The sequence below is a fragment of the Oenanthe melanoleuca genome, chromosome 4 (genome assembly GCF_029582105.1).
Source record: "Oenanthe melanoleuca isolate GR-GAL-2019-014 chromosome 4, OMel1.0, whole genome shotgun sequence".
Lineage (NCBI taxonomy): Eukaryota > Metazoa > Chordata > Aves > Passeriformes > Muscicapidae > Oenanthe > Oenanthe melanoleuca.
The window spans coordinates 1,409,258-1,435,301 of NC_079337.1; the positions used below are offsets into that span (position 1 = coordinate 1,409,258).

General features: G+C 52.8%; 2 protein-coding genes across 4 annotated transcripts in view; one reads left to right on the plus strand and one right to left on the minus strand.

Annotated features, from left to right (window-relative positions):
* Positions 1–9,303: 9,303 nt before the first annotated feature.
* On the minus strand, positions 9,304–11,777 carry SOWAHB (sosondowah ankyrin repeat domain family member B). The gene has a single exon (XM_056489699.1). The coding sequence runs from the start codon at positions 11,602–11,604 to the stop codon at positions 9,457–9,459; it is 2,148 nt and encodes a 715-aa protein (XP_056345674.1). The 5' UTR covers positions 11,605–11,777; the 3' UTR covers positions 9,304–9,456.
* Positions 11,778–15,693: 3,916 nt separating this feature from the next.
* The window catches only part of SEPTIN11 (septin 11), a 45,158-nt gene continuing 34,807 nt past the window's right edge, over positions 15,694–26,044 (plus strand). For all 3 annotated transcript variants that reach the window (XM_056489015.1, XM_056489014.1, XM_056489013.1), the window contains exon 1: positions 15,694–15,814. In XM_056489015.1, coding sequence (XP_056344990.1) covers positions 15,788–15,814 — 27 coding nt within the window. In that variant the 5' untranslated portion in view covers positions 15,694–15,787. The remainder of the gene's footprint in view (positions 15,815–26,044) is intronic.

Below are 26,044 nucleotides of genomic sequence, written 5' to 3' on the forward strand. Positions count from 1 at the left end.
GACAACTGGCCAGTCTGATTTTCTTGTGACTCCCTAGAATGTCCCAGACTGGCTTCAGAAGCAAAGGGTGCAGCATGCTGAGTGTTACTGTTTTTAATCTCTGGTGAGAAAATCTACACCCTAGCCACTGGCCAAGTCATATCCCTGGCTAATCACTGCTGTCCTTAGAAATGGCTTTCCCCTGGTTTGGGAAGGTCTGGGGACACACCCTGCTGCTGGCTACCCCACGGACCAGGGTGTGATTGGAGCTGCAGTGGCCAGTGCCCGTGCCTGGTTTGAACCCACACACTCTGCTGGTTGTTGGTGCCACACATCCTGAGTCGCTGGTGGCTGCAGCTGAGAAAGAGCCCCCACTTGCTGCAGACAGAGCAAGCAGAGGCTTTCTCCTCCTTTGGGGAAGGCCTCCAGCCCGGGGCCAGCACAGCAGCTCTGTGTGCCCTGCCCTGGGAGGGCCCCACTGCTGCACCACTGCCCTCCATTACCCACACTGACCAAGCAGGGAGAGCTGCTCCAACGCCAGCACTGTGCTGCTAAAGCAGACAGGAGAAACCCCTCACCCTTGCCTGGTGTGCGACAAAGCTTACACTCTGCTCTAAGTCAGGGTTTGTTTTTTCACTTTCTGTGGGGAGATTTGTTCTTGTCTCTCTAAGTTCATCCTCAGTGCATCAGGCAAAGGCTGCATCTTTCTCTCGTGCCGGCTTTAGGGAATATTTATGTCAATACTGTCTGGATGGGGTTCTGTTCTCAGCAATAGCCCCTGGTTACTCTTACAACCTAAATATTATTCTGTTACAGCATAACAGATATATACATTGTATTTCTATATACACTCACAGGCTGTTTTCTCTCTCTTGGAATATCTAGGGACTTGAACTTAAGCAATCCTCTGCTTCTACTGTTAAGTGTCTGGTTCTCTCTGCTACCACAGCACATTAGTTTGTCTCATCTGGGATGTTTCTGCCTTTTTGCTTGGGTGGTCATGACCCCCTGAAGAGCTTAGTTGCACTCAGCTTCCCTGGACCCTTCTGCAGAGCTGGCTAAAACAATGCTCTCACCACCATGGCGAGCCCTGTGCTATCCTTGGGAGAAGCTTGGGCTGGGCTGGATACCACAGACGAATAGAGCCAGACTTCCAGGAAGAAGTGCTCTTGAAAGGCAGAGTGAGTCAAGTGTGGCAGGAGGGTGAGAGGCGCTCCCAGAGCCTGCTGGCACTCAGGCTCCCAAAGCACTGCCTCACAGGGAAGTTTGTGCCAGGAAGGTCCAGTCTGCACTGCATACCAGCTGGGGTTGCATGGCCACAAGTCACTACAGCCTTTTTATCCTTGAGGGCTTCCTGATTTCAGCTTTTACATTAAAAGGGAAGCACCTCTATTCCAGGTTAATTATAAATTAAGTTAATTATAAAGAACTTCTTGCACTGTCACAAAGTGATGAAAGGAGTTTGCTGAATGTGTCACTGGAATTTAAACTATGTCTCCTCATTTTATTTCCTCATTAACACTGACCCAAGCTGATAATCCATGTGGTTTTGTCATGTCTCAGTGGATTATATTTAACTAGAGCAAATTGTTAACTACCCAGGAGAACTAGGGCTTTGTTTTGTTGGACTCACTTCACTTTGGCACCTCCCTCCTTTACCTTTTAAGTTTGCAGGCGGCAAACGCCTCACCTCAGAGTTTACTGCCTCATCTGAAAGGAGCTGTTTGTGTTTGTTCCTCACCGGATGTCCCTGCTGCTCTAAAGTGAGTCCATCTTTCCCTCCCTTTGCAGGTCACCAGAGATCCCAGTCCAGCAGCTGTTGCAGTGGGAGCTCCTAGCAGAGCCCAGGGGTTAGTGACCCTTCAAGTTTCCTCGAGGTCTGTCACCTCAGGCAGCTCTAAATGCTCCTTTTCCTTGGCAGCACAGCTGTTTACTTTACATCTGTGACCTCACTGCAAACTTCTGCAGCAGGAACACACCCTGGAACACTTTTCACCGGGATGTCACAGCAGGATAGCAGCACTTCCCAAACCTTATATATTCCCGTGGTCTAGCCCCAGGCAACCTGGGTTTGGTTTGCACCTCATGATCAGCTGCAAGGGGACATGTGTGGGGGCTAAGATGGGGAGCTATGGATATTCCTATCCTTAACCTGCTGAATAAAACCTGTACAGGCCTTGAAGTTGTCCACATGGTGGCCAGGAGGTGAGGAAAGGTGAAAGGGAGTGTGCCTGCATTGCTCTCCACGGGGTAACTCGAGCAGCAGAGCTGCAGTCTGGACCCCATGTGAGTGAAAAAAGGATCCTCACTGGAACAAGCCTTCTGAGGGGCTTTCATCTTGAACTGAGGTGGCTGCAGCAGGCTGGGGTTTCTAGCCTTTTGTTTCCTCTTCATAAATCAGCTTTTATTACATCATGCCAACCGTACAGTTAAAGCTCCTAGGGTTTGGCCGAGTAACCTGGGATGCTCTTCTGAAAGATTTGCCCCATTCCAGGCCAGACTGGATCTGTGTTCTCAGAGTAGACACATCCAGGACACAGTAGACATGTCTGTTGGTCTTTTTATGTTATCTCCTTAGGATTGTAAGGCTTGATTTTCTTTATGTCACTCTCATTCTGCAAAATCTGCAGGGCAAAGGTTTCCCTTGGACTGAAAGACTGTGAAGCAGTTTCTTGTTTGGGGCTTTGCTCTAGTGGATGGAGGAAATGCCCTCACAGTGACTTTGGGCAGGGTGGGACAGTGTCCACAAGAGCATTTCAGCAACCTTAGGTTAGACTGGCTTAGCAGAGCTCTCTTCCAGGCTGACACAGCACATACAGCATGCCAGGGTGCCTTAGAAACTCAAGCCATCTGGAGTTCTTTCCCACAAGAACATGTGTGTGCCAGAACTGGTCTCCTTTGAGCCACCCACAGTGAGAAGGGATTGTATTTAGGCTGGCTCAAGTTTCTTGAATTCGATTTTAGGCAAGAGAAAATGGTCGGCAAGTATTTGGAAAGTGCCTTGGAAAGAACAGGCTGATTAAAAATGTACCAATCCCAAACAAATTAATAAGCCCAAGTGGCTGCCCTAATGCAGCAGCCAGCAGAGGTGGCAATTCCACTGAGACTCTGCCCTCCCATGGCAAGTGAGAGTGTGCCCAGGGTGTGCCCAGCCCCAGGGAGGGAGCAGCCTGGCTGCACAGATCCCACAGCACCCGGGGACATCTCAGCCCAGGACAGGCAAGGAGCATGGCATGCCTGCCAGCGTCTGCAAGTTCCAAAATCCGAGGGAGCACTGCTGCACCCGCCCTCCGCTTTGGCCACCGGCAGGGGCTGGGCTTTGCCATGGACACACAGATCCAGCACAGACCATCCAGCAGCTAAAAATCACCCCACATTAAATCTACAGGCACCACTATGAGGAGCAGCAACCTGGGGCAGCGGTGAGAAACCATGGAGAGGACAGAGTGGCAAGATCATTGCTTAAATCATCTCAGTGCTTATCAAGGAAAGAGACAAAGAATCCAAATCACATGCAAATGACTCCAGAGCTCAAGCGTCTACATTCCCCCTGAGCATGCCACTCAGCATATGACTAAACCAGTTCTAGTGTTTATGCAAAGAAAAATGTGCAACTCCCCTTGACTATGCCCATCTTAACCTGCAGGCGAGACTGGCAGGCTTAGTGACCTCCTGGAGAGTGTATTTATTAAAGCCACTTGCCTGGAAGCCTCCCTGCCTTGGCAAGAGCATTTCATTCCTCCTTTTCCCCTCTAGAACACTCATGCCACGTCTCGTCAATGAGATGTACAATTCTGTCTGGTGCCATGCACTGGCTCATTTTTTGTCTCCTCCTGCCATGTACATTCCTTGCCTTTGCCTGTGGACTGCAGTGACCAGGACTCAGATGGGGAGAACCCCTACAAATTAGCAGCCTTGTGGCTTACAGAGCAGAAAATATGTTAAAACAAGAATCAGGCTTTACGTTCCTTGCTGCTGATGATATGGCTCCAGCACAGCTAGAAATTCAGGTTAGGTATTTTAACTCAAGGAAGGAAAAGAACAAGATTATGTCTTGATGCACTGGGCTGTTGTACACGGTTTTTCTTATGTAAGAGTTAATCCCCTTGCAGTGTTTGCATTTTACACTCTTCGGTAATATTCAGCAGGTGCCCAGCAGAGGTCTTCCTGCCTTCAGGGTGACTTGATGCCACTTGGCACAAGATGCTGGTAAGGGACCCAGGCTGGCTCAGACACAGGAGGCAGTGCAGCTCTAGGGGTGAGGCCAGGGTCACACCACCTTGGTTCCCCAGCCTGGGCAGAGCCAGGGGCACTGCATGGCCGGGCAGGGATGTGATGAAGCAATCCACAGTGACAGGAAGGCTTTCCTGTGGGTGAGGAGAGCTGCAGCAGTGGGGGCCAGCAGTGGTGCAGGGGAGGGACTGCTGCTGTCCCCAAGCTCGGCACAGCCTGCACCAAAGTCCTGCAGTGAGCAGCAGTGTCTGCTTCTCCCTTAGCCCCACTGTCTGCCCTGGCCACCAGCAGGCTTGCCAGCAGCCTGGCTCTGAGGACAAACCCTGCCCTCGTCCTTATCGGCTCCCCTCCTTATCAGCTCCCTGTTTTGTCCGAGGGTCACTTTAGATACCATCACCAGGCAGTGTGAGAACCACTGGGGAGATAAGGAGGGTGCAGTGTTTGTGGATGGGATGGAGGGAGCACAGCTCTGCATCCCTGTACCAACAGCACTCCCCGTTAAGGCTTGGGAAGTTCTTCTCGTCCTGTCTCCAAGTGACACTCCAGACCTTCCCATTTCCCTTACTCATTCTCTGCTGTTTACCAGTGGCACACACCTCCCACGTGGACTTTGGACAGCCTGCCCTGTGCTTGGCTCTGCAAAGCTATTTGTTCCCTCTGGAATTACTATGGGACTCCAGGTCTGTGGCACGCACCAATTCAAATTCTTCTAATTCCCAGTGCCACTGAAATGTTCTGGACTTCATTAAAGTCTTTGAAATACCTCTTCTGGTATCAAATTCATCAGAACATTCCTTCACTCTAGAGCTGTGGCTCAGGAAGGCCAAAAGAAAATATTTAAACTGAGAGCTCTCCTGCTAGAGGCCCTGCAGCAAGGGGGAGGCTGCTGGGACACATCCTGAGGGATTTTGGTCCCTGCTTGCCATGGCAGCGTTTGAAATGCAAACTGAGGCCAGTCGGACATGCCTGTGTGGAGGACTTTGCCAATGGTTTTGATGGGCGTTTCCTTCACAACACAAACTGGGACTTCCTAAGCAATTAATTTTAAATAGCTTGTGGCTTTGGAGCACATAGAGCGTGGCTGCCTATGAAACACTATCACACAGCAACAAGAGCACCCAAAATCTTTATCAGACCCATCTGCCATGAGCAGCTTTGTGCTTTCCTCCAGTTCCATCAGACCTAAAAATTCTTAAGAGCAATGTAAAGATCTATTTCACAAACAGATTTGGGGTTGCTTTTATTTTATGACAGGTTGTATGGTAAGGAAATCCTGATAGGTATGAGGAGCTTAAGTGCCTTTGCTGAAATCCAATCCAGATTTAAAATACCATGAGCCTTAGGCTTATTTAAACCATCCAAAAAATAGTTTGCTCCACCAGGTCAAATTAACAACTCTAAGGAGAAAACCAACCTCCACAAGATCACCCATCTGTGTTCACAGACAAGTATTGCACTATGTGCTCAGTTAGCTATTTAACACAATAGTGTCTCTGTACCAAGCTTTTCTTGGTATCCTAAAATGCATTGCTTTTAGTTAATGGTAAAACACATTTTCTGTGCTGAAATAGACTCATGGTGGGGAGGAGGGGTATTAATTTAACTAAATGAAGAATTCTCCTTTTACTGCTTTCCAGTGTGACTAAGTTTCCAAAGACAATATTTGTTTTTCCCTGAAAGGTTAGCAGTTCTTATTTACTGGGCAAATTTAGGCTGTACTGTTAATTGGGAGGAGGTTTCTTATTCTAAACCCCCACTCTGCTAACTTACCATCTGCTGCTACTTGTAGTAAATGTAGTCATGAGAAATTCCAGCTTTAACAGGATTTAGTAGCAATTGGGATTTGCTGAAAGTGTGCAAGACTTTCTTCTCACTGTGGAGTTGTACACAAACCATTTAATTCTAATGACATTTGTCACGGTAGGGAAAAAAGTGTATTTTGTGTGATGGACTCTTCAATTTATTTTTTTTTATTCTACAAGTTTTATTTGTCTCTGCTTCATAAAGTGCTGTGATATAAAGGGTCCCCTGGCCACTAGGTTTAGTTTGCAATGTTCTGTGCTCTAGCTGTGTGCTGTGCTGTGCTGTGCTGTGCTTTAGCCACGGCATGAGTGGGTGTGCAGGGGTGTGCCCGGGAGCAGGGGCGGCTGATGAGGGGTTACCTTTGCCAGAGCTTCCCGGGGCTCAGGTTTGACAGCCCGTGCTGGGCAAAGGCCAAGGCATGGAAACACCCTCCCCCTCTGCAGGACTGGGCTTTGGAGTACAGAGCAGCTGATCGGAGATAAGCACGGCAGAGAAGAGGGGCGGACTTTATCAGCAGGCCGCGGGGTGGGAGGTGTGTTTTAAATGCAGCCAGCGGAGAGGGCAGAGTCCTGCTGTGTGTTAATCCATGGCGTGTCCTGCCTTTCAGGGCGGTGCAAAGTCAGATGCCTGGACTGGGCGTGAGGCAAGGAGCCACGTCCAGCTGCAGTGAGGAAACAGCAGCGTGCACAGGTGTGGAAGGGGCCGGGCAGAATGACAAGTGAGTAGCAAGAAGGACTTGGAAACGGAGATGCTCAGGCTGCACGTGTGTGTATCCAGTGGTGGATTACTGACTGGATCTAGGATGCACCAGGGAAGCAGTGTGGTTCCTCCAGGCATGGCTGAGGGAGCCTTGCCTTCCACCATGAGCTGGAGATTCAGGTTTCACACTGCCCACTGCTTATTTCACCAGCAGAAAACTTGGGAGCATGAGACTTTCTGGGAGTTAGAAGAGTGGTTATTCCCCCAAGTAGCTGTGTGGGGTAGGAGGTGTGCAGTATTAGCAATGTAAGAAGTCCTAGTACCACCAAGGTGATAAACCAGAGTGAATGCACACTGAATCCAGAATGGAAAGTTTTGAGCTTCCTAACAGTTGCTCTGTAATTTAAAAATTGGAGAAACCAGCTTATCTGTGTCATCTCAATAGGCAAGCAAACAGTGATCACAAAATTAGGCCACAACTTACTTAGTTCAGCAGTCTGCCAACACTGCTAGGGAGAGAAAAGGGCTCTAAAAAGATGACAGGAGAGGTTTGAAACAGTGTTCAGGGAAAAAAAAAAAGCCTGTGCCACTTAGGTTTGCGTCACGGAGAAAGGTCAGGGAAAGGCTGTAAGATGAGAGTCCCAAGGTAGCACTGTCTTAGCAGCATGGGAGATACAAAGGGAAGAACCTTGTTCTTTGGAAGCTATCTTTGGGGAAAAAATATGCTCCCCCCTCCAGCTTTAGTCAGCTCACCAACTTCTTTCATTTGGGGTTCCTTCTGAGGAGCTACCTGTACAGGAAGGTTCTGGTGGCATCCCTGGCATCCCCTGTCAACAGGGTTGCTTTTAGGAGCTCATAGCCAAGGCTTGTGGAAGGCTTTAGGGAGCCCTTTCCCAAGGGAGCTTGGTGCATGATGTGAATAATGACAATGGCTCTAAATGTGGTGGAAAAGGCTTCATTGTTTTACCAGGCAGCAGCCACTTCGTGTGTTGGTTAATTGGGGGGACTGTAAACCCCAGCTGGAATGAAGGGGAACGGGGATACACAGGATTCCTCCTGCTGGGGATGGGGGGGGTCCTGGAGTGATCTCGTGCCAGTGGCTCAGAGGCCACTTCTCAGCTGAATTTCTTACAAGTTCAAGTGTGTGTTGTTGTCTCAGAGAGGAATGATCGTTGGCAGGACACTGCTTTGGTTTACTGAATTCTTTCCCCTGTAAGAGGAGAAAAACAGGCTGGGAAAATGCCACAAACTTCTGTGGCCCCAGAGGTAGGCAGAGTGGCTTCCCTTGTGCAGGAAGGAGTTCCTCCCTGAAATAAACCCCGAGCAAAGCAGGGACCTCAATTAGTGCTTGAGCAAGGACTCGAGGCATTCCCTGGCACGCGCGTTGTGCAAGGGTCAGGTTCTGCTGCCCTCGTTCCTGTTCCTCCCCGAAACTGCAGCCCTTCACACACATGCCTCAAGCCCTGAGCGCTCCCACTGCTGCCCTGGTGTGCCCCACAGCCTCCCACTGGGGCTGAGACAGCAGCCCCAGTTTCACTGCTCCTACAGCTCAGGTCACCTGGCAGCCCTGGATCCCTGTCTCATGGATCCTAGCTCTCTTCCTGCCTCCATAGAGGGTCTAGGGCAGAGACAGATTAGGTGCAACATGTTGCAATTGTTGACACTTTCGAGGCTCATTTATGCTAAATCAGGGAGCAGAGTGCATTATAGGACCCACACAATCCAGTGAGATTCCTAAAACAGTCGGTTTTTTGTAAACTCTGAGGAGTTACTCCACTGGATATCTCTGGACTTCGCTTGGCACCCAAGTCCCACCTGTCCCCGCCACATAAACACCTAACAGGCAATTTAGGGCTGGCATCTCTGGGAAAATGCAGCTCTGGTTATGAGCCTGCCTTTCCTCTGCAGGGCTGGGACCCGTACTGCAGCAAAGCTCCTCTTCTGCCCAGTGCAGAATCCTGCCACAATGCTTTTTGTCCGGGGGTGTGGGAACAGGGCTCTGGCCACACCAAAGGTACCACTTCCTAATGCTGCAGTGTGAGGAGAGCAACTGGAGGTGCAGGAATGAGGGAGCAGCAGGGATGCTGCTGGGCAGCCCCGGGCAGCTGTGCAGGGAGCGGGGCTGTGGTGCTGCCCTGCATTCCTTTCAGCATGGGCTGGTGGGCAAGGTGGCCTGGGAAACGCCCTTCCCTGCCGCCCTCTGCCACAGCCTCAGCTCTCTGAGCACTCTGGCTGGAAGGCTGGATCTTGATCAGCTGCATTTTTAAAAGAGGGACTCATCCTTAATCTGCTGGGATTAAAAAGGGATGTAGTTTTACTACTCCGCACAATTTAGGCGGTGTAAACAAGTGTTTTGCAAACCCCAGGACCAACAACAATCTGTCACTGTCAGCAAAAGCAAGTGCTCTACCCTGGTTGGGGCCAGACTTGAGCCTCACTGCAAAGCCATGGTCCCACTAATGCTGGTGATTGTGGCTGCAGCAGCAGGTACTGGCCCTGGGGGCTGCAGAGGACTTGCCTGCCGAGGGTTCTTCAGAGTTACTGCATCCTTGTCCCCGTAGAAAAGCAAGAAACGGGAGGGAGGGCAGCGAGGCTCAGGCAACTGTTCATTAGAATAATTTAAACGTACATTCTTCAGTAGGTTCGGTCTGTTTCACAGCTTTGGTTCTGCCTGCGTGGCTTCCTCTCGCAGGGTGGCCACCAAGGCCCCATCTCCGCTGGCCGGGGATGCCAGGGAGCTGCTCAGTCACAGTCACTGTCACTGCCGGGTTGGTGGGACACCGCCCCACGGCCGAGCGGCACCCGGAGGCAGGCAGGCAGCGCTGCCCTGCCGGTGGACGGCGAGACCTTGCTGGCAGAGGAGACGCTGCGGGCCAGGGGCTGCGTGGGGAACATGATTGTGCCACGGGGGGCCTCCAGGAGCTGCCAGATCTCCCCCGAGGTGGAGCTGCCCAGGTACTGCCAGGGCCGGCGCCCGCTGCCGTCCCGCACCTGCACCTGGCAGCCGAGCTGCAGCACCAGCACCTTGATGACAAGCTGGTGGCCGTGTATGGCAGCCAGGTGCAGCGGCGTGTACCCGCAGCCCGAGCGGGCGTCCACGTCCAGGGCCAGCCCGGCGTGCCGCGCCGCCGCCGCCAGCTCCTGCAGGCCCGGCCCGTCGCCGTGCTTGGCCAGCCAGTGCAGCACCGTGAAGCCTGAGATGAAGTCCCTGTGCAGGGCCAGCTCGGGCTCTTCCAGGAAGAGCCCCCGCAGCTGAGCCCAGCAGCCCGTGGACATCGCCACCAGCCAGGCGTGCTCCCGCTGTGCCAGCGGCACCAGGGGCCCTCGGCTTGCGGCATTCCTAGGGGAGTTCTTGGGGAGCAGGGAGCGGGGCTGCCGCCCGCAGTCATCGTGCAGCGACGGAGCCGCGCCCTGCGCCTCCGACAGGGCGAGCTGGCACCTGATGCTCCGGAAAACGGGCAGCGGGGCTGGGGGCTGGCTCTCTGCGGCTGGGGGCACGGCGGGGCCCTGTGCGGGCAGCAGGGACTGGCGTGGGGGTGACCGGGCAAGGGGCGGCTTCAGGGAGAGGGATGCGGATGGGAGAGTGGCGGACTGTGGCAGCGATTGGGGTGGGGGGGGCCCGCTGAGGGGCAGGATCCCGGGACCTGAGGGCAGTGTCAGGCTTTGAGACGGGTACAGCCGCAGGACTTGAGGCTGGGTTGATCCCTTGGGGGCCAGCCCCCTGGATCCCCTGGGCAAGTCTGGGGATGGCCTGGTGGGGAGCTGCTGCAGGGACCTGGACTGCGATGCGGGCAGCCTGGTGGAAGCGAGCGCCTCGGGGCCCGATAAAAGCAGTGGCGATGAGGAGGGGCTGGCAGGGAGTGTCTGCAGGGACCGGGACAGGGGCAGCACCTCCGGGGCGGACAGCAGCGGCAATGATCGGGATGGGGACAGGTCGCGGGGGGACAGCGCCTTGGGGCCCGATGGCAGCGGCGGGGACTGGGGGGCTCCGGCGGGGGTTCGTCTCCCCGGGCTTGGCGCGGGCCGTGGCGCCTTCAGCAAGGGCATCCCGGTCGCAGGCTGCGGCGGAGATCGGGGCTGAGGTGACCTGTAGGGAGGCAGCATCTCGGGGGGCTGAGGAAACCTGTAGGGAGGCGGCATCTGCACCGGCGGCAGCGGTGGCGTCCGGGAGCGGGACGCTGTGGCAGGCGGCGGCGGGGACAGGGAGCGGGGCGGCGCAGCGGGGGACAGCGCCCCGGGACCCGACGGCAGCGCCGGGGGCCGGGGGCGCGCTGTGCCGGCGGGGCGGAGCGGCCAGGGGCCCGCGGACAGCGGCTGGCTCCGGTACGGGGGCGGCTGCGGCGGGGGCGGCGGGGAGCGGCAGCGGGGCGGCCGGGGGGCGGCCGGGGGCCCGGGGCCCGGCGCGGGGACAGCGGCAGCAGCGGCGGCAGCGGCGGCGGCAGCGCGGCGCGCCCGGCGGCACTCGCAGCACGGCCCGCCGCGGCCCCGGGCCGAGCAGCCCCCCGCCCCGCCGGGCCGCCCCTGCTCCGCCGCCTCCCCGTGGGGGGCCCGCCGCCCCTCGGGGTCGCGTCGGGGCGGCGGCGGCTCCTTCTTTTCCTCCTCCTGCTCCCGCTGCTCCTCCGGCGGCGGCAGCTCCTCATCGAGGAGGTCGCGGTACCTGCGGCGGAGGACGATGTCCTTGGAGGCGCCGGGGGCGGCGGCGGGGTGGACGGTGGCCAGGGAGTTGACGAGGCTCTTGAAGTACTCGCGGCGCTCCCGCCGCTGCTGCTCCGTCAGCGCCGGGTCGCGGAGGAAGCGCTGGAAGTGGCGGAGCAGCGCCGTGTTGGGGGCTCGCCCCCCGGCCGCCCAGAGGAAGTCCAGCACAGCCTCCTGGCTCAGCTCCCGCGCCATGCTCCGTGCCGGGCGGCTGTCGGTGCTCCGTGCTGTGCCTCGGTGCTCGGCGCTGCGCCCAGGTGCGGCGGGGAAACCCGCCTCCTGCCGCGCCGGGCCTCTCCGCCTCCTCCTCCTCCTCCTCCGCGGCCGGGCCGCCACCCCACGGTCGCCTTTGCCCGGGGTGGCGGCCCGTGGAGGGGTGACAGCGCTGAGGAGACGTGACATCGACGGAGGGATGCGGGCTAATGGGGCGGGAGGAGCTGAGAAGTGTGAGAGTCCTTTGCTGGCGGGCAGTGAGACCAAAGAGCTGCTTATCAGTCATTGCGTCCGTGAACGGACAGGAGATGATGATAGGCACAGATTGAAATGCAGGGAACTCCATTTGTGTGTGAGGAAAAACTATTTTACAGTGAGGGTAGTCAGCCATGGGAACAGGTTGGCTGGAGAGGGTAGGTCTCCATCCTCAGGGACATTCAATGCTCCATGGCACACCTAAACACCAGAGGTGCCTCCCAACCTGAACTGCTCCTTGGTTCAGTGATTTAGGAAAACTGAGAGTAGAGATTCACAGATGTGCTGTGGTTTGGGGTAGCTGTTATTACAAGTGTGTGGGATTGTACCCACGTATGACAACCACACACAAATACCAAGAGTGTCTGCAGTCTGAAGCCATATCTCACCTCATCTCATCTACAACCAAAACCTTGTACTGTTGTGGGGATCTCACTTTGTTCTGCACTGCCCATGCTGTTACCACAGGTGTGTACGTAACAGCTGAGGGGGACGGGTAAGATCAGTGTGCCCTGTGCACACCAAACCAATGACAGCCCCGGCCCCAAGCAGTTTGGGGGCTGAATGGTGGGTAGAGAGTGTGGGAGAGGTGTGCTGGATTTTCTCTCTTGCAGTCAGAGAATGGAGGCACTGAGCCCAGTGTAGGCTCCCTGGATTTAAAGAGGTCTGGATCAGGCCCTAAGTCACACTTCAGAAGCCATCTCTGCTGCAGGCTCCCGGCTATCCGTAAATATTTTTAGCTGCCTGTCGTGTAAGCAGCTGGAATATCCTCCAGCCTGCTGCAAACCCAGAAGTGTGTGCAGCCCTCACAAACCACGGGCAGAGATTGCAATAGATGCTGTGTACAAGCTACATCCCATCAGCAGGGCTCATCTGGGTAGGGCGCAGGGGCTGGGGAGAGGATAAGGCTCATGTTAGTATTTTATCACTTTGTGCATTGCTTTGGTGCTGTTCTCCAAGGCATGAATACATTTCTCCCTCCTCTTCTGAGGAGCCCTGGATTGCAGTCACAACAGCATTTGTTAGCAGCGTGCTCTCAGCACAAGCGACTGAGAGGAAATGAATGGAGGAGCATAATAGTTGTAACTGTGATCACAAATAAGAAAGGAGGGTAGATTGTGAAGATAAAAAAACCCAATAAACAACGGTGGCAAACACTACTATGGGAAGTGTTGCCTTGGCTTAATGAACCAAGGCTTAAGCAGGAGGCTTTCCGTGGTATCCCACTGGCTGTGCCCCATTTGATTGTGACATTTGATTTGTAGGCACATGCCAAAGTCTGTGGAGAGCTCCCTTTGATTCAGGGGCAGTCTCCCCTTACAGCCCGGGCTGAAAAACACATTTTGGGTTTAAAGGGGTGTAATGCTGCAGGCAGGCAAGGAAAGGTATAGCCCTTCTACCTGGGCTTGCTTCATCACCCACTTCATGCTGAGAGGCTTAAAGAGACTCTTGGTTCCCCTTATCATCCAGTGATTTACCCTGCCTGCAGGTTGGTCACTTTGGGTTGTGGGCAGGGCTCTTCAGAATGGCTCACTCTCTTTGGGTGAGGTCTTTTGATTTTTTGGGTGAAATTCGAGTGAGCACTGAGTAGAACTAATCACAACATGGAGGCAGGATAGAGCACTACTTCAACATTAAAGGAAAAAATAAAGCCCACCACTTAGTCTTGTAGGTTTCCGTTGTTGTCCCTGAAGGTGTTGCCTTTAGGGAGCTCTGTACTCATGTTTGTCTTTAAACGGGAGGGAAGTTACCAAACTTCTGTGTCTGCTTGTGTGTCTTCTCATCCCGTTTAACTGACAAATTGCCCTGCAATGACACAAAAGGGCATTACTGCCCCTTTTTTTGCTCTGTCTGCAAAATGATGGCCAACTTTGGAAACGTTGAAACAGTTCCTGTGGGGTCTCTAGCGTGAGGCTGGCTATTCCCTTTGCCCCGGTGTTGATTTGTTACCAACAGGCACGAAACTTGGAGGAACAAGCTGCTGAACACTGGGAGTTGCAGAGAACTGTGCTTGCTGAGATGTGGGAAGATTGCAGAACATTTCTTTGTGCTGATGTTTTCCTCCCCCTGCTCTTTCAGCACGGACAGCCATACCCAGGAGGGTGTACGTGCATGAGTATCACGGAGGAAACTCGGCCACAGCTCTCCCAGCCCCGGGCCAAGGAAGGACACGGTGAGTCACATCAAGGTTTTGTGGGCGCAGGAGATTTTCGTGTTGGTTGAGTTATGCTGATGCAGGAGTATCATGCATCTCTAATCCAGAGGAGGAGAAGCTCTGTCTGCCTCACCCACAGGTGCCACGAGGGCAGCTCTTTGGTTAGGATCACCAGGTTTCCACTAGAGGCTGCACTGGCCCGGGTGCATTTCCCGGTGCAGGCCAGCTCAGCACCTCCTCACCTGGAGCTGTGCGTGCAGGAGGAATTTGCTACAAGAGCAACAATGAGTCTAGTACTGAATACGGAATCCTCCCTCGGATATTGGCATTAACAGGGTAGAGTGATAAAAGCACTGCATCAGCTATGCTTGCAGGATGTTCCTGGTAGACACCCTTGGATGTCACCAGCTTTGCTGCTGAGGGCTGCACCTGTGCCCAGCTGAGGGCACTGCCCAGGTACAGATCCTCAGCCTCTGGTGGGGAGCAGCAGCGGGTAGTGCACTTTCACTGCTTCTGGTTCAGAGTGGGGATGCAGGAGCAGGTGGGGGAGACCACTCTCCAAAACCTGAGTTCTTTAGAACAGTCGTAAAAGCTGCTGGAAGGAGCTACCTGGACTGTGTAGCCCTCCTCAAACAGCCATGTGTTACTATGTAGCCGTACAGAAATGGCTTTTGGAGGAAAAAGTTACAAGCTTGACATCAAAGGGACTACAAAAGGTGAGTGTATGCGGAGCTTTATCTGCTTATGACTAGCCCGGGTCATTTACTTGTGCTCTCAGCTTTTATTCTGTTGGCTTTTTTCTTTTGATTCTGTGGATGTTCGCATGTGAGGATAGCTCTGGTGTGTCCATAATTCAGTGTATCCTTCACGTGTGCAGCAAATAGGGTCTCTTGCCTTGTGTAGCCCTTTGGGGGTTTATGTCTCACAAAGCAATGCAGGGCACTTTCTTCACCACTTTGGTCAAAGATTTGCAAGCAGGCATGTTGAGCTCAGTCCCAAGACACCCCCTTTTTAGGTGAGGGGATGTCATGCTCAACACCAGGATGTTAAGTGTTTGCCAGCTAGAGCAGCGAGGAGCCAGCTATGCTTCTCTTCATCCCTGGAAATCATTTAGTGGAGCGGGAGAGCAACTGGCCACCGTGGCTGCTGTCCGGTATACCAAGTTTGTTGGAAAACGGTGTGTGTGTATGTGTGTGACAGAAGAGAAGTGCTCGGAGAAACAAGAGGAATGAGGTGGCGGGTTTTGTCCTCTGTGATGTTATACAACGGAGTTAAGGGCTGTTAGAAACACCTCTTTGCCGAATCCCTGCACTTCTTCTTCACCTAACTGCTGGCAGGAGGACCTTGCTGTCCGCTTGCTTGGCCATCTCCGCAAGGCTCCCGGAGCAGAAGTGTCTGTGCGCTGCGCTGCGGGGCTGCCAGGGTGGGCGATAGAGACCCTGCGGGGTTAAGGGGTCGGGTGCCCGCGGCCCGGCGTGGGGGGCGTGTGCAGGAGAGGGATTAGTGGGTCACGGCCGGGCACCGCCGCAGCCCCCCGGGCTCCCGCCGCCTTTCGGGGCTCCCCGAGCGGCGGGGCGGCGCCGCCCGCCCGCCCGCGCTGCCCGGCGGCCCCGGGGGAGGGCCGGGGGGGTCCCGCCTCGCCGCCCGGCCCCTTTGCATTGCGCATGGGCCCTCCCCGCCGGGTGGCCATGTTGCAGCGCTAGCAGGCAGCGCAGAGGCGGCGGGCGGCGGCGCAGCGCAGAGCACCGCAGCGCGATGGCCGTGGCCGTGGGCAGACCGGCGGTGCGCGGGGCCGGGGGCGGCGGGGGCGGCGCGGGGGCATCGCCCGGGCGCTGCGGGGGCTGCGGGGGCGCGGTGCCGGGGATGCCGCGCCGGGGTGGAGGGTGCGGTGCCCGCGGGGGGCTGCGGGGCGCCGCCTCTGACCCCTCCCGGGGCCGGGGGAGCCCGCGCCGAACTTTTGTTGGCCCCGGTTTGGGGCCGCGGCTCGTGGTCGCGGCGGGGCCGTGGCGGCGGCGGCGGCGGCTCCCGGAGCCCCGCGGGCGCGGGGACACGGCGGGGCCGGTCCCGGGCTGCGCTCCGGTGCCGGTGCCTGCCGCGGTGGGGACAGCGGAGAGCGGGAAGGGCTGTGCCCCGTGTGGGTGGGCAGCCGCGGGCGGGACTGCCCGCGGTCCCCGGGAGGCTGCGGCGGGCGAGGCGAGGCAGTCCCGGCATGGAGTTCTTCCGAGGGGCACGCGTGTGCCGCGCTTTCCAGCGTGACCGTTTCTCTGGGGATGTGGTGGTTCGCATCGAGAAGGACAAAAGATTCCCCCCTCACAGGGAGAAAGTGAAAAAAACCCCAGACCCACAAAAGCTAACAACTAATGCCGAAAAAGAAAAGCGAGTCTCTCTTGCATCCAGCTTGCAGAAACGTGAATGGAAGCACCGTGACCAGACTGAATGCACTTTTGTGCATCGTCGGCCAGGGGAGGGAGAGACTTGACCGACTTCCCGGCAACTTTTTCAGTGCTTGGGAGTAACAGAAGTTGCCCACGAGTGGAGGGCTTGAATGTGGCTCCCTCTATATAGGAAAATGGTCTGCGTTCAAGATGTGACCAGGATGAGACGAGTTTGTTTTAGCGTTTATTGTGTGCTTATGGATCTGCGGGGCGGTATGGTTCCTCTGATGTGGCAAAGCAAATGTATGGAGATGGGGTTAATGGTGTTACTGGAGGTGGGGAAGTTAAGCTACTAGGCAAAATAAGAGCTGGTGTTTCTTAACAGAATACCTATAAATTATACCAGCCATTTGTAAAGCTGTTTCTGAAATGCTTCCTTGATCTTAAGGTCTAAAGCATGCTTGGAAATTGAAGTTTGTATTTCAGTGTAAGACTGTGCATTGAAATCACGGCTTCAGATGTTTTTTTAGGGCAAGCTGAAGGGTATTGCCAAGCAGAGCCTTTTGGCTTTGTGTGGAGCGGCAACTTTGCAGCATGAATAGGCTCAGGAACGTGGCTTATTGCAAGACGTGATTGCTGTTTGTTCTTGTGGATGTGTTTGGCGCTCTTTTTTTGTTATAAGTTAAACTGGTGCTGCTGCCGAGCCTCTTGGGTTGTTTTGGTTAATCCAAGTCCACGAGCCATCCCAGAACAGCATCCTCAGAGGGTTTTGCACCACTTAAACCAAATTCTTGTCAGTGTTCTGCTGGGTGCAGTCCGGTGGGACTGAGTGCAGGATAAAGCATCCCTCAGTCTGTGTGTGGGAGAGGGAGGGAGGAGGGTGCTCGTCTTCCTCGCAGGCAGCGAGGGCAGACCCTCCCTCCATCCTCCGGAATCTGCTTTTTGGGCAAGGGAGTTGTTTTACCTTGGGGTGATAAGAGAAGAAAGGACAGTGGGCTGGCAATCAGGACATGTTGGGGATGTTCTCTCTTGTGAACCTCCTTATCTAATCCTTTCTGCTCCCACTTTGCATGCTGCTGCTGTGCTGCTGGGAGGGTGGCAGGGAGTTGGAAGGAATAGTTAATTATATGTTAGAGCAAGGCTGGTGAACGTTTGCCTTTCCAACTTTCTTACAAAATATGATTAAGTGGAGCTGTGAGTGGCGTGCTTCTTGTTGGAGGGAGAATTAAAGGAAGGAGGGGGAAAAAAAAAGGAAAGGAATGAAACCAAAAGCGAGTCAGTTGGAGTTAAAATGATGATAACATTCCTGAGTCACAACCTTTTACATCCTGGCAGGAAATGACATTATGTTAATTGTAAAAGTATGCATAAAAAATAACTTCAGCAAACAGCTCTGAAGTGTCTGTGTTTAATTGTAGCCGAGCAGGGCGTGTTTTAGTAGGATGGGCTGCTTTCTTTGTAAGGCCCTGATCCCACAGATGTGAAGGCACATGTGTAATGTGCTGCCTGTAATTTCGTTTGGCTTAATGGAGGCTGATCTCGGCTTGCAAATGTAAGGGCATGCATAAGCAAAGTTTTGGCAGGATGGGTGCCGGGAGCTGCCGTGGGAGCTCTCAGCTGATGAAAGCCATGCCTGTGCTGCAGCATGCCCCAGGCTGAGGGGATGCTGTGGTCATCTGGGCTCAGTGGGAGATAAGCCACTTCCAGTCTGGAAGCTGTTGAGATGTGCTGGATAGGGGACGCTTCTCTTCCTCTTGGATTAATTCCCAGCATCTTGACCAGTGTTGGATGGTTTCTTAGTAGATCAGAGAGTGGAAGAGGGCTCTGGCCTGCCTACCCTTCTCTTTATGTGTTTATCCTAAATGTTTACAGAAGCAGAGCTTGGTTGTGTTACAGGAGTGAGGCTCATTGTTCAAGAGTATGCATCAGTGTATCCCCCTTCTCCAAGTCTAACAAAATCTGAGGGAAAATGGAGCTGGAATGCAGATTTTGCATGGGAACCATAGGAAACATTATCTGTTTTAAAAATACTTGATAATGAGAGACTGCTGGTTTCCATGGAGGGGAGGAAGGAGAGGGAGGTGGGAAGGTAGAGTGGGGCTGAAGCCTCTGTGCTTTGCCCTTGAGCAGCAGATTTGCTGGCACCCCCTGGGGTCAGCAAGAGCTGGGGGCAACACCTTTGGAGAGCCACATCCATGTGTGCTGCTGTGTGTCACAGGGCCACCGTGACCACTGCCTTGGGACCAGAGATGGGCACCAGGGAAGGGGGTGCCCCAAGCTTTTATCCCAGGTTTGCAGGGCTGCAGACTCCCTACCATGAACATGGGGCTGCTGTGGGTGTGGGTGGCACTGCTGGGGTTGCTGAGGTGGCCAGGTCACAGAGTTTGGCTTACTTGCCTGCTGCTGCCCAATGGGGCTTTTGGGCCTGGCCTGGCTCAGCTGCCTGCACCAAGGAAGCAGCCCTGGGTGGTGCACACAGGGCTGTGTTTTAGTTTGTGACCCTTTTTATTTCCTTTATTCACCTCGCTGCCTTGTTTGATGTAGGAAATTCTTTCAGACAATTCTTGCTGCTCCTGTTGATGTTAACAATGGTGGGAACCTGCCTCCTCCTTGCTTTTATTTCAGCACAGCCTTGGTCACGGGGCAGGTTGTGTGTCCAGCCCACCACACGCTCAGGACCTCTAGCTTTTGCAGTGTGAATGAGCTGAGCTGGAGTCAGGACCTGATGGAGATACTTGGGAAGTCCTTGCTTTGGGTAGGTGAGATGATGGGGAAGAAATTTTAGTGCCTGAGTAAGGGCCCTGAAATAATGATGGGATTGATTAAGTAAGCAGCCTGAATCTGAGAAATGAAATACTCAGAAGCTGAGGCTTGTTTGATATGTCCCTTTCCCACCCCTGCAGGCCCTGAGAGAGAGAGAGAGCTTTCCTGGCTGGCTGTCCTCTCTGAAGCCATCTGAGGGTTGTTGCTTCTCTCATGGCCTTTCTGAGGCTCTTTGATGTGATTCTGGGAGCATGGGACTGCTCAGTGCTTGCTTGGCAGGAGAGATCCAAGGGTACAGGGTCTGCACTGCTTGGCAAACGCTGCAGCTTCATCCAGCCTTGCCCTTGGTGTGGTTTGGCTCTAGGCTTCGGTCCTGTGAGCTGCAGGGGCTCTTTCAGGAAAAGATACTGAAGCAGCTTCAGCGTAGAACAGTTGGATGCAGCCAGGTGATGTAAAAATAACCAAAAAAAGCCTCCCAACAGTACTGGTAGCTTTTTTTAGGTGCGCTGTGTAGCTGCCTTCACTTCCAGCTCTGTGAGCAGCTCTGCAGCCCACTGGAGTAAGCGATGCGTGATAATGGTTCAGACAAACACCACGGCACGGGGAGAGCTCACACTGCTGCTGCTGCTGCTGCTGCTGCTGGAGGAGGCTCTGGAGCAGGGACACAGAACCAGCTCCGGGGTCTGGCTCTCTGAGCTAGCAGCAGCATTAACAGAAATTTACCCCAAGTGTTGTTCTGGCTCCATGGGGTGGACGTCCTTGTTTGTGTCCACTCTGCAGTGGGAGTAAGAGATGCTCCTTCTTGGCTGCTTCATCCAATCTGGATGCCTTGCCCTGTCCTGTGCACCATGGTGCCTGGTTTAGACACATGTGGATCAGGACTTTGTTCCCAGAGCTGTTCCTGTCCACAGCTTGGGCATGAACAAGATGATGATGTGGGTGTAGGCAAGGTCCACTTGGCCATGCACGAGGTGCTGAAGGAAGTGCTGCAAGAAGGAGGAACAGCTCCCTGTGGTTTTCCTTCAGCAGTTCCCTGCCTTTCTGGAAGTTTTCTCCCTCTGTGGAGTGCACTGCTCATCCCATCCAAGTGCTGCTCTGCTGGCACAAGCTGTAGTCCAAAGGCCATTACTGCCTTTCCCTGTTAGTACAGTTATTTTGCTGAGCTCTGTGATTTATGAGTTGAGCTATCTTTGGGACTCCTTACTTAAAAACACAGGCTTAGGATCTGAATTTGCAATTAGAGCTCTTGAAGTGCCTGAAAACAGGAAGAAGCTGCATCTTTTCCTGCAGACTTAAGGTTTTTGTTTTCTGTAGTAGCATCCCACATAAGGTGCTGTCAACGACAGCTCTGCTCCTGTTGTGAGGAGCTGATGCTTTCTTCCATCTGAGCTTACAGCTTCTTCAGATCTTTCTGTTGTCTAATTAGATTTTCTGTTTCTGGGTTTATTTTCAGATGGGATCTAGCTGCTGGAAATATGTTATTGAAGTGCTGTAATTGTGGGTTATTTCTTTACCAGATCTGCTCATGAATACTTGGCACAAGCTAATAGAAAAAACTCAGTTTAAAAACACTTTGGTTTTGCCTTGGTTGTTGCCCCCGTTTTGCCAGCAGCTCCTGAGAACTGAGAACTGATTCCTGTGCACAGCACTAGTTCTAATATAAATTGTTCCTGGAAATCTGCATTCCTCTGATGTCTTTCACTGAGGACTTGTATTAACCTCTCCCACGTGATGGGTGTGGAAGTGAGGAGCTGTTTTGACTCCTGCGCGGGATATTTTTAAATGTCTTGCTGGGCTGTTTGGGGCTGTCTGTGGATCTGGGCAGAAGGTGTTCTGCCTAGTCTGGGTGTTCCACTGGTGGCTTCCCTGAGTGCACAGTGAAATACATATTGCAATGTCCTGTGCAGGCAAAAGGCTCAACAGAACTTCCTTGGTATTGAATGCACAAAGTGTGCAAAGTACTTTGTGTAAGCACGTGAACTTGGCTTGAATTAACTTTCTGGCGGTCTGGTGGTGCAGCTCTGGTTTTGTCTGTAGAGAAAGTGAAAGGCTCAGGTTGGGGTGATGGCTTGTTTGGTGACCCTGTGAGCTTTTGGCTCCACAGGGCAGCACAGAGAGGAATTCACAGGGAGTACAGTAGTGTGAACTGCAGCAGAGGTGGAACTGCAGAGCTGCCTTTAGCCTTCCAGAGAGAGGGTCCCACCTGTAGCCACAGGCACATCTTTGTGTTTGACACACAATCATCTCCCTTCAACCCCATGTACACCTTTCTCCTCTGATCTGGGTCAGCCTGGATGAATGAACAATGCCAGGCTGATGGTCCTGGCATAATTCTTCTAGGATGAAATTTGGCAGACCACAGACTAGCTTGGAAAAGAGAAATTTGCAGCCTGGAAAGGTGAAGATACCAGATTATGGCTGACACTCATTTCTGGCATCTCCCTGCAGGAACATGGATTTCCCCACATTGCCTGGATGTGTCTAGGAAAATGTACAGGGCTGCCAGTAAAGAGGTTGTGCATAAACGTAGTTGGATTTTCCTTTTCTTGCTTCATCTGTGGTTAAAGATTTTACTTTTCTCTGCTGTCTCCTTTAGTTTTAATTGGTAGGATTACATTTCTTGTGTATCTGTGGAATAAACACAGAAACAGCATGGCTCATGTTATTTCAATAGTCTTTGTTGTTGTTTTGTTCCTAGTTGGAGGTGTCACGGCTGGTATTGTCAGAAACTGCTGAATTAAATAATTGGGAGCAGTACTCATTTATTGTGAGCTTTTACAGTGCAAAGATTAGGTTGTCATACTGCGAGCAGGTAAATGCTGGGAGTGATTATAAGGCTTAAGGCAGCCATCTGGGACTGAACATATGCACAGCCCTCAAATCTTCATGTCAAGGCCCCAAGAGGAGCAGGGATTTCGTGGTTTCGTCTGGTGACAAATCACACCACTTCATCACCACATCCATTGGCTGCTGCCTTTTCCTCCTTCAGATCTGTTTCATGTCTGGGTTGGCCTATGGCAGGCTTCATTGTACTTTGCTTTTCTGGGCAGTCAGAGTTCTGAGATTTTTTGCCTGAGTGGAAGCACAAGAGTATGGACACTGGGGAAGTAATTTTTCAAATCTTGTTTCAGCAGTTTATCTAAAGCTTCCCATAACTCTGGCCAGGTAACTCCCTGCTAATGTGGTTTTCTTAGCTGAAGAAACAACCAGTCAACCATTATGCCTTTGTTAGCCTATAGAATCAGAAGATCAGGATTTTTAATTACATTTGAAAGGGGTTTTGTTGGTTTCCTGTATCTTGTATGTAATTTCCAAGCCAAGAGAAATCCCTAGTGCTTTTAAATGAATGCTTTTCTGCCACAAGCTGTCTTTTATAACAGAAAATGCCAGCCTAGTCTTACTCTTTTTCATCTGCCTCATTAATATTAAATACATGGCACTTTAATATGGCAGCCAGAGCAAAAGCAGGGAATTTCAGCTAATACCTGACAATGGCAAGCTGAGATTAAAAGATATCAGAGTGCTGTCGCTATATATAAAGTAACGCATTTTTCAGGAGCTTTTGACCTAATTTATGTCAGTTCTTTTCTCCCCCTGCTCCTTTAAATCTTTCCATCTTCAAGTGAGCCCTGACATGCTCCTGCCTTTCTCCCAGGCCTGGTTCACTGGGAGAGGGAAGGGTTTGGTGATTGCAGCACAAGTCCCTGGTGTCCAGTGGATGCAAAAAGTGGCACCAGATCTGAGAGCTCTTCTGGGGAGAGCTTTCATGGAAGAAGTGTGGACTTGGGCTGTGGGGCAGCTCTTCAGCTAAGCTGTGGTAGGCTCTCCTGATGCTCTGCATTACAAAGAACCTGGCTGAAAGTAAAAGAATAAAGAACTTTTGAGAGAAGTGCTTCCCCTTCTGGGACGAGCAGTTGATGGTCACTGAACAATTGGAACGATTCACGTCACTGTCTGATATGTGATTGAGCAGTGCTGTCAGGGGACCTTGGCTTGTGTGTTTCCAGGTAGTGAATATTCAGCCGGCTGGAAAGCACTCCTGCTAGTCAGCATTTGGAGCTGAGTGATTATTAATGATTAGGGCAGTGATTACCAGAGCCACTTGGCTTTAGGGTTTGTGTGGCTGCCTTGCTGCGGGTGTTTTGGTCTCTGGTTTGGTGTGTTGGGCAATTGCCCTTGTCTCGGTGTGCCTTTGTTTTCTGCGTGTGTAAAGCAGGAGATAATTCCCTCCCTTGTTTTGTGAGGTGCCAGGCTGTCATCAGTGAGTTAATAGCACACCGTAGTCACCTGTGCAGACCTCGCCCTGTTGCACCAAACCGAGCGAACTCCTGTGGCACAGAGGCATGACCAGATTAATGCTTTTAATTAAAACTGCCTTCAAGAAAATAGCTATTCAAATAGGGTAATATGCAAGTTGTGTGTTCAAGGAGAGGTAACAATAAGGAGGAAGGGTTTAAAGGTGAGCAGTGTGAGTAACTCTGACCTTGTTTCTCTGGGTTTGTGTGAATGCCATTGAGGGCAATTTTCACATAGAGCATTCCTCAGAGATACTTAATTTCTCTGGTGTAGGCCAGAACCATTTAAACACAAAGCCAGAGGTGTTTTGTTGCTTAAACAAAACAGTATTTGAAATTGTGGGTTGCCATGTGACTCCTGTCTGTTACTGCACACGGCTACATTTCCTCTAGGTTTGGCTTTGCCAGGAATGAAGCTCGGCAAAGCATTTTTTTTCCAGTGGGATGTGCTTTACAAGATTTTGATATAACCTGAGGAAAGCAGGATTTTCATAGCCTAACCAAGTAACCTGATGATTTCTTCCAGTGGGTTGAGCCAGAAAGCCAGAAGTATAAATCCAAGCTGGCTGTGATACAGTTTATGTGCTGTCCTGGTTTCAGTTTGAAGGGAACTATAAAGTTCACACGGGCTAGAAAATGTTTCTGGCATGAAGTAGGTGGTTGGTCCCCATGTAAAACCCACGGTAAGGAGTCCCAAGGGAAGGGCGTGTGGATGTTGTCAGCATCCACTGTGGTGGTAAATGTATGTTTTTCTGAGCTGTGTGTGCTGGAACGTCTTGGCAACTGGGAGCTGCTCGGGGCTGGAGCCTCCTGTTCCCGTTTTTAGGCCGTGCCTTGCAGAGGAGGACAGTGACCCAGCATCCAGGGCTCAGTGGTGCTGGGTGGAAGGAAGGAGGATGGAGATGGATGTGTGCCATCCTCCTGGGTACTGTGTGAGTAGGAAGGTTGTGTGAGTCTGCTCTTGAGGTTTATGCTCCAGTTGGCACCCTCGGGGGCTACTGAATGACCTGAGAAGATGGGAATGAAGACAGCAAGCTCCCGAGGGAGGGCAGCTCCAGCCTCACTGGCCCTGCTGGGGTGGGCATGTGCTGCTGGCCAGGTGGAGGCACAGCCTCTTGGGCTGTGCTGGGCTGTGACGTGGGAGCCCTTGTGCTGCATGTACAGACTCAGCTCCTTCTGGACAGCTGTGGGAGGGAGAGCTGGGCATTAACCTTGCTCTTTGAAGGCTTCCCAACTTCCTCAGCAGGTATTTATGTATCTGTCAGACCCCAGCTGCTCTGGGGTATGAGCAACCCAGGCAGGGCTGCCTGTGGCTTCGTGCATCACCTCCTGCTTTGAGCAACGTGGAGGTGGAGACTGCAATCTTGATCAGGAATATGCAGCAGCAGATCCCTGGCTTTGGAATCTCATTAAATAACTGGAGCCAAGGGCAAAAACGTGCACCGCACATGGGAATTGTGCCCCAGATTTGGGATAGGTCTGCAGCACTCGGAGTTACAGAGCATGTCAGAGCAAGGAACTCTTCATGTGAACTAATCTTCCCTAGACCTCTGCAGGAAGCGCTTGCCTGGAGCAGGCTTCGTTTGCCCTGGGCTGTGTTTGTCTTCCCCAGTCCTTAGGTTTGGCCCCATGGGTTTGTGGCAGGATTTACCTGCTCTGTCGGGTGTGCACAGCCAGGCTGCAGCAGGAGCCGAGCGGAGCTGCTCGTCTGTCACAGCCGCTCTGGCTCCGCGGGACTCGCGCTGTGCTGTGTGCTGTGCTGTGTGCCGGGCTGGCAGCCCAGGGCTTTGCCAGTGCAGGGATACCTGACCTGCCCTACTGCTTACAGGGAAAAAGGGGATGAGAAATCTGAATGCTGCCATCACAAAAAGTTACAGTGCAAAGTAACCGTGGGAAGTGCCAGCTAATGGCAAATCCTCTTCCGAACTGTTGTTATTCAGACAAACAGCCTTGCAAAATGTTCTGTTCCAGAAGCTGTCCTTGAGCTGTGGATTTCAACCAAGAGCAGTGCAGTGTGTATCATCTGCACTCATAAGGTTGCAAGAGTTTGGATTGGTCAGCTTGACTGTTCTGGAGAAATCCGAGCAGCTGGGCTGTCCAGAAGCATAGTACTCCAGGGAATTCAGTCAGTTTGCATTTGGGGTGTAAGGGAGAGTAACACTGCAAGTGTGGGTTTCATTTAACACTGCTCTGTTACAAGCAGTGGGTTCCTACAGCACAAGTCTTGACAGGAGGGCAGAAATTAAAATTGCATCTGAATCCAACTGCCTCTGCTTTCCCTCCAAAGTGCAAACATGACCGGGGTGGACAGTCGAAGCAGAATGTGGTGGCCAACATTAATTAATCTGTGGGGGTGGATACTGGCTCCAGTTTAACCTTCTGGAGGACTGCTCCAACAGCTAATGGTTGTTGCAGCAGCTTGTGTATGGAATAATTTATGAATTTGGAAGAAGACGATTCCAGAGAATGTGGGTGAATGCCAGTGGTTTGCAAACCTCTGCCAACGGTCTTGTGAGCGGCGGGCTGCTGTGGGAAAAATAACATTGGATTAGTGCAGGGTAATGTTTGGAAGTGTCCCA

Excerpts from the sequence above, each read along its gene's own strand:
- SOWAHB (XM_056489699.1), bottom strand. The coding sequence starts at position 11,604 with ATGGCGCGGGAGCTGAGCCAGGAGGCTGTGCTGGACTTCCTCTGGGCG.